At 45.8% G+C, this 7,657-nt stretch overlaps 1 protein-coding gene across 1 annotated transcript in view; it reads left to right on the forward strand.

Annotated features, from left to right (window-relative positions):
* The window catches only part of gucy1b2 (guanylate cyclase 1, soluble, beta 2), a 29,959-nt gene extending 22,527 nt beyond the window's left edge, over window positions 1-7,432 (forward strand). Inside the window, exons 15-20 of the mRNA XM_029251561.1 lie at window positions 5,177-5,354; window positions 6,045-6,177; window positions 6,321-6,541; window positions 6,669-6,919; window positions 7,001-7,053; window positions 7,322-7,432. Coding sequence (XP_029107394.1) covers window positions 5,177-5,354; window positions 6,045-6,177; window positions 6,321-6,541; window positions 6,669-6,919; window positions 7,001-7,053; window positions 7,322-7,432 — 947 coding nt within the window. The remainder of the gene's footprint in view (window positions 1-5,176; window positions 5,355-6,044; window positions 6,178-6,320; window positions 6,542-6,668; window positions 6,920-7,000; window positions 7,054-7,321) is intronic.
* Window positions 7,433-7,657: the final 225 nt, after the last annotated feature.

A 7,657-nucleotide genomic window follows, 5' to 3' on the forward strand; every position in this document is an offset into this window, starting at 1 on the left:
ACCCTTGTCTCAAGCCAGTTAGTTCACACTATCTCTGGGGAGAAATTACAACATGAAAAAGAAAATACACAGTTTTAAAGCTCTGTGTTTTCAATTTGCTTCCACATGGTTCAAATTAACTATGTATTTATTGAGGTCGGTAAGTGGGCAAATTACCCAGGGGGAGAAATGGACAGACTTGTGGAGGGTTGGTGGGAGAATGAAAGGCCCAAGAGAAGTTCTCCGTTGGTTCTATGCTACTGAGAAATACAGGATGGTGTGTTTATGTGTTAAACACAACCGTTTATAAATTTGTGAACCAAATGCTGAATTTTTTGGGCCAGCTGGTGGCATAGTGATTACAGCTGCTGCATTTGTACTCAAAGGTTGCGGGTTCCAATCCCATTTCCAGCTGTAGAACCCTTAAGCAAGGTACTCGCTCTAAATTGCTCTGATGTACTTACCCTAAATTGATCAAGTAAAATTATCCAGCTGTATAAATGGGTAAATAAGTGTAAGTAGCATAACATTGTATATCACTTTGCAGAAAAGTATCAAATAAATGAATAAGTGTAAATTTGAATCAGTGTGCTTGTTTAATACAAATATTGGATCAGAGGTGGTCAGAAATAAAGGCAAATATCTGTTTTTCAGAGGTGAATTAATCTCGAAATGTCTTTAGAGATAAATAACTATTTTCCTTTTCTATGCTTTTTCTTCTTGTTGCATATGCTACCAGAAGCCCAGTTTTTAAGTTTCCCATTTTAATCATGTCACCGAAAATTGGAAGTGTTGAGCACAGACATACGCTTCTCAGGACATGCATGCTGTGAGCTGCCCATTTCTTTTTTCTTTACTAATTCAACCAGTGTAACACACTTGGAAGAGAGTGCTCTTCACCTGATTGTGCCTAGAGGCCTTTAAACAGCCAGTCACCTGAATTTACCCTTTGTAACTTTTTGTAAGTAGTGTATCTAGCAGTGTAAGTCACCTTGGTGAATAATGTGTGTGGGCTGATAACACTACATAGAGTTCATTGGAAGTGGCTGTAGAGAAAAGCATCAGCTAAATAAATAAATGTAAATTTGTCACTGTGAGCAACAGAAACGGCAAACTTTGTTTTCCTAATGCCTTGTTTAAATTTCTCACGAAACGTGAATAATAATGTACAGTATTTCTAAATCATAGTCCAGCACATCTGTCATCCAAAGGGTTGTAACTTTAGTCTTATGGTATGGTGGCATGTCCCAGAAACCATATAATGTATTTTACCTCAATTTTATCATAATAAACCCTGTGTGCTAAGCTGTTATTTGTGCAAGGTTTGCATGTGGTGTGTTTGGTTCCTAATTTTGTATTACATTGGAAAGTTATTTAGAATGTGTTAAGTCTAATGGGTTCACAACAGTAATACTGTGTAAGCCTTGTGAAATGTTCTTACATTTGGCACTTTATATTGAGATTTCTGGTAGCCTTAGCTTTTTTCCCTTGTTTTTCCTGCCATTTGTGTTCTTTCTGCTCAGTTACTTCCTTTATAAACACCTGTGTTTTTGTTATAGGTGTGAAGTATTAGTAAAAGAAAATTTCCAATTGAAAATGTAAATGAATGTAAGGCACATCTAATGTAATTTATGCAATATACATTTTATACAATATACAGTTTATCACTAAAATGCTTACATAAGTTCTCAGTTTACTGCCATACTGCAAGTGTCATTCTTCTGACATAGAATGCAACAGCGAGGGGATCCATCATGGTGTTTACAGATTTTAAGGAGTTCCAATGCACTCCTGTTTTCTCTATGTTTATCCATTAAGCTGTATTCATGGCTTTGAAGAATACTCTACAGTAAAATGATGTAGACAACTTGACTGCAAACACACAAGTTCCTAAGTTCAAGGGGCTGGAGAGAACATGTTCCCACGATATTTGGGCATACAGGCTAATTTTGGGAGTTTTCACTACAACAGGAAGGGGGCGGTTGAGGGGGGCCATCCAGGGTGCACACGGAAAGCAGGGGGGCTGGCCTGTTAGCATCAATTTGTACACTAATCGTTGAAATAATTCAGATGAGTAAGGTCAGCTGGGACCAATAAGGGCAACTGAAATGTATTCCAGGAGCCCAAGCTGGAGACAGAAACAAGAGCAGGTTCTCACATGGAGGCTGCAGTAATCCATCCTGTCCGTAGCTGGAAGGTTCTGTGCTTTCACTGCATGTTAACCATGGTCGGTCCAGTGGACATCGCAGATCAGCTGATCTCACAGGAAGATTTATTAGCTGGATCAGTATCTTAGTTTCCACAGTATCAGCCTTAGCCTACAGTCGTACTAATAACTGAGAGGAGTTCAGATTCTTGAGACTGTTTAATAAATGCTTTTGGTGAAAAATGTTACTTTATGGAAAAATCTTGTACAATGGTAAAATATGAGGCCTTTTTACAAGAGAGAAGATTTTTAGAAATTTTTCTGGATTTAGGGGTAGCGGGTGGCATAGTAATTAAAACTCTTGGCCTCTGGTTGAAGGACCTAGGTTGGAATCCTACCTCCTCCTGCTACAGCACACCTGATGAAGGTGCTTACTCTGAATTGCTCTAGTAAAAACTACCCAGATAGATAAATGGGTAAAGCATTGCAAGTAGCTTTATATTGCAAGTTGCTCTGGAGAAAAGTGGCATCTAAATGTAAGTTTAATTTGAAATTGAAGTTCTGCAGTTCATCGCAATGGCTGGATGGAATGTGCTAAGAAAAAACCTCAACAATCAGAACATTTCTACGTTATAAAACTGCATTGATGCCATTATGTTTTGGGACTTGGGATTTCTGGGAAAAAAGTCTATATGCACAGCTGTAACGATTGTGTCGAGGTTTCAGTACAATATTTGTGAAGTGCCACTTTTGCTTCTGTCAGAACCTGGCGTGAATGTGACTTATTGCGCTCCTGAGACGGAGAACTTTGCTGAGTCTGAAAACAGACGAGCGAAAGTCTGGAATCCTAGGATTACATCATTATCCATGATGTCATCCTATGGGGTGACTTTGGCACATGTGACCAGGAGAATGAAGTCACGCTCAGTTTTTACTTTTAACACGTTGCAGATAATTAACATTGGATCTCAAGGTCACTGGTTTGAAACCGATCGTTTTTACATCATTTTCTGTTTGTACCTAATGTTCTTTGTTTCTTTTGTCAGAAGCCCCATCTAATGATGTTTCAGATAAGAACAGCCAAATTTAACCTTATTGCTTATTACTGTTTTACAGTTAGAGGTAGTGATTTAAAGAAATAAATCTTAAATCTGGAAGCAGGAAAACCAGTGAGAAAATGCACAGTGCTGGATTTTATGGTAAAAACACATTTATTTCCATTAACTGGCAGTGAGTGAGCTGGTCTCATAAACCTAGATACAGTACCTTCAACAATTGCCTCCTAGGAATTACACCTTACTGTAAGCTCATCCTTCCATTCATCTCCAGTATGAATGAAACAGAATGAGTGTGTGTCTTCAAGAAGGGCAGTATAGAACATAAAAACACTCAGCCCTCCTATAAAGGCTTCCGTGCAACGGAAACCTCTCCAATGACTTACGAAAATATATATCTTTTTTTATACATTTTTTATACTGTGAGCTTATTATTAAGTATAATAGCATTATTGTGCTGTTAGGTTGTTATTTTGTGTCCACAACTGGTATATGTTCATTACTGAAATGTCTGTCACTCAGCATGGCACACGGACAGTTTGCTTCTTCCATAACAAAGCCAACTTCTGTATATACTTCTTACTTCCCTTCTCATTATACTCGAGTAACAACCAATCACGGCTCTTGATTTGATAAATATAATATTGCCATTGAAATTCAATTCAATCAGAGATTCCATTAAGTTATTAATTAATATTACTGTTCCATAGCAGCTTGCAATGTTAATGATTTACCCATTTATACAGCAAGGTCATTTTCACTGGAACAGTCAAGGGTAAGTAGCTTAATCAAGAGTGCTACAGCAGAAGGTGGGATCTGAACCTGGGTTCTTTGAGTCCTAATCGAAATTAATTATAAGTATAACTTTTAGCTCATTTCTGTAAATCATATGAACAGTTTCTATGATGTGAATACATTAGGGTACAGAAAGCCTTAAATCTGCAATCAGATAAAGGTCATCTAGCATCAAAAATTTGTTAGTGATAGTACACTGCAAAACGCCTCTAACAGCATAGTGTCAGCATGTTTTGCTGAGTAAAAGACACAAGCACCAAGTGAACTTCTTATCTGTGTCACGCCCCCAACCGTGTGCTCAACCACCATACTTGCACCAAATCACAGATGCTGGGCATAAAGACACTGCCCGGACAACCTCAGCCCGTGGAACCTTGTTTGAGCAAACCGCAACTCCGTGTGATACCTCAGTGATCTCCCTTGTGCTCCTCCTCGCTCCTTCCTCTTTTGTCCTTGGACCCGACTCCCCTGGTTCCTCGACTCCTTGTTCCCGTCCTCTCGACTCCGGCTCCCGAATGCTTCCTCAGACAATGAACGCCATCGACCGACCCTCACCTGTCCCCAACTATTCTCTTGCCTAGCCCTCAATAATGAAGCACCTGCACTTGAGTCCCATTCGTTGGCTCTTTCTTGGACCATGACAGAAGGTTCTGCCTCACCCACGGATTCAGAATGCAGACGAGAGGAGGCACGGTTTCCAAGAGAGGCTGTGCTTTTACTGAGTTGCGCCCGGACACTTCAGCACCATCTGCCCAGTTCGACCCCCCAGCGGAGCATGTCAGGAGGCTCAGGTTAGTACACCTCGTTGGCCCGGAACCCAATTAACTGTACCGGTCGTCATAACTGGGGAGGGGAACTGGATTAGTACTCACACACTGGTGGATTCTGATGCGGCGGGCTGTTTATGGATGCCGGATTTGCACATGCTAACAGCATCCCTGAGCAGGACTGTGACAAAACGTTGCAAGTCAGCAAGTTGCATGGGCAGCTGCTGGGGACCAGGATAGTGGGATTGGGCACAGGGGTCCTGCACTTAACGGTTAGCATGTGTCATCACAAGCAGGTGGCATTTTTTTAATCCGGTCTCCTGATACTCCAGTCATTTTGGGCTTCGCATGGCTCGTTCAGGATGACCTGGTGTTTCGCTGGAGCACCAGGGACCTGATATCCTGGGGTACGCAATGTGCACGGTCCTGCCTAGTCCTTCCCTGCCAAGCTACCTCAGTCGAGAGCCCCAAAGGGGCCCCCATGGCCGTGATTCCCACAGAATATCAAGACCTCAGCGAGATCTTCAGTAAAACCCAAGCCGCTGCGCTTCTCCCTCACCCTCCCTGGGATTGTGCAATTGATCTCCTGCCTGGCATCACACCACCACGAGGGTGGGTTTACCCTCTGTCCCTTCTGGAACAAAGGGTCATACGGCAATACATTTCAGAGGCGCTGAGCGCAGGTATCATCCGATCCTCCACGTCAACGGCTTCTGTGGGTTTTTTTCATAGGGAAAAACGAGGGGAGGTTGCACCCGTGCATAGATTCCGGGGGACTGAACGCTATCACAAAGTGATACCCCCATCCTTTTCCTGCGATCATCGCTGCCCTCGAATGGGTGCATGGGGCCACGGTGTTCATTAAGCTTGATCTCCGATGCGCGTACAACTTGATCCGGAGCTGGCCTGGACCCCTGAGCTCAGCACACCTTTGAGGGACTTAAGAGGAAGTTCACATCAGCCCCCATCCTCCAACACCTGGATCCCAGTCTACTTTTTGGAGTAGAGGTTGATCTGTCAGTAGTGGGGGTCGGGGCTGTGCTATTGCAGAAACAGGGCAACCTTCCTAAAGTCCATCCGTGTGCCTACTTTTCACGCAAGCTGTCTCCGGCCGAGAAGAATCACGACATTGGGAAACGGAAGTTGCTGTCCATTAAGTTGGCCGTGGAAGAGTAGCGGCGGTGGCTGGAGGGGGTTGCAGACCCCTTGCTAGTGTTGACAGACCACCGCCACCTGAAGTATCTTCAGTCGGTGTGCCGACTCAATCCTTGCCAAGAGAAGTGGGCTTTGTTTTTTTACCAGGTTCCAGTTCACCGTGTCGTACCGGCCAGGTTCACGGAATACCAAAGCCGATACCCTGTCGCACCTCCACGACAGCAACCCAGCTTCCAAGCATCCCATGCCCATCCTACCCATGAACTGCATCGTGGCTTCAGTGAGATGGTAGTTCTTCCAGGACCTCCAAGCAGCTCAGGCAGCCGACCCCGGACCCGCCAACAAACCCGTGGGCAAGGAATACGTGCCCGTGGGCATGTGGCCATCAGTGTTCCAATGGCCTCATGATTCTCCATTGGCAAGGCACCCTGGCATCTGCTGGATACTCTCCCTCCAACAGGGGAGGTTCTGGTGGATGTCAATGCGGGAGAACGCCCAGGAAAATGTCGAGGCCTGTGCCATCTGTGCCCAGATCAGGACCCCGACCCAAAAGCCTGCAGGACTGCTAGAACCCCTGCCTGTGCCCTTGCGCCTCTGATCCCATGTGGCCGTGGACTTTCTGGTCGATCTGCCCTCATCAGGAGGTAAGACCACAATCCTCACCCTGACTGATCATTTCCCCAAGGTCTGTCGATTGATCCCCTTGCCCAGGCTGCCCACAGCACTGGAGATGGCTGAAGTTATATTCCAATAGGTGTTCTACTTCTTCAGCCTAGAGGACATCATATCAGACCTGGGCCCCCAGTTCACCTCGCGAGTATGGAAAGCCTTCTCGGGTAGGTTGGGAGTGTCCGTGAGCCTCACCTCTGGGTACTGCCCCCAAGCCAACGGCCAGATGGAGCGACTGCAGCAGGACATCGGCCAGTACCTCCACAGCTACTGTGCGCAGAAATGGCACCAGTGTGTTCAGTTTCTCCCATGGGCTGAATATGTCCACAACGCTCTGACCCATACGTCCACAGGTATGTCACCTTTCCAATGCATGTTAGGTTATCAGCCTACCCTGTTTCTGTGGTGACCCGGTCCTAGCAATGTCCCCGCAGTGGACGACTGGTACAAGGAAAGCAGCGAGACCTGGCAAACCGTCAGGGTCCAGGTCCAGCAAAGCTCGCAGCGATAAATGCCAAGCCAACCGTCATTGGCATCACCTCTCCTTCCTGCCAGGGCAGATAGTCTGGCTGTCCACTTGGGACCTAAAGCTTCACCTCTCCTCCAGGAAGCTCAGCCCGCGTTACATCGGGCCATTCAAGATTTTCCGGTGGGTGACTCCTGTGACCTAAAAACTCCAGTTGCCCTCGAATATGTGTGTCCACCCTACGTTCCATGTCTCCTTGATTAAGCCTTGCGCAACGTTCCTCCTCCAGGCAGCTAGTGGTGATGCACCACCTCCTCCGGTGCAGGTAGACGGAGGGCCCGCCTACTCCATAAAGCTTTACTGGACACTCGACAGCGGCACGGGGGCCTACAGTATCTAGTCACGTGGGAGGGGTACGGGCTGGAGGAGCGATGTTGGGTAGTCGCTCATGACATTTTGGATCCTGCACTAATCACGAAATTTCATAGCGACCACCCGGAGCAGCTGGCGCTGCGTCCCTTAGGGCGTCCGCCCGACTGGAGCCACCCGTGGGGGGGTACTGTCATGCCCCCCAGCCTTGTCCCCAACCACCGCACCTGCACCAAATCACGGGGGTATAAAGACA

This window comes from Scleropages formosus, chromosome 1, assembly GCF_900964775.1.
Source record: "Scleropages formosus chromosome 1, fSclFor1.1, whole genome shotgun sequence".
Lineage (NCBI taxonomy): Eukaryota > Metazoa > Chordata > Actinopteri > Osteoglossiformes > Osteoglossidae > Scleropages > Scleropages formosus.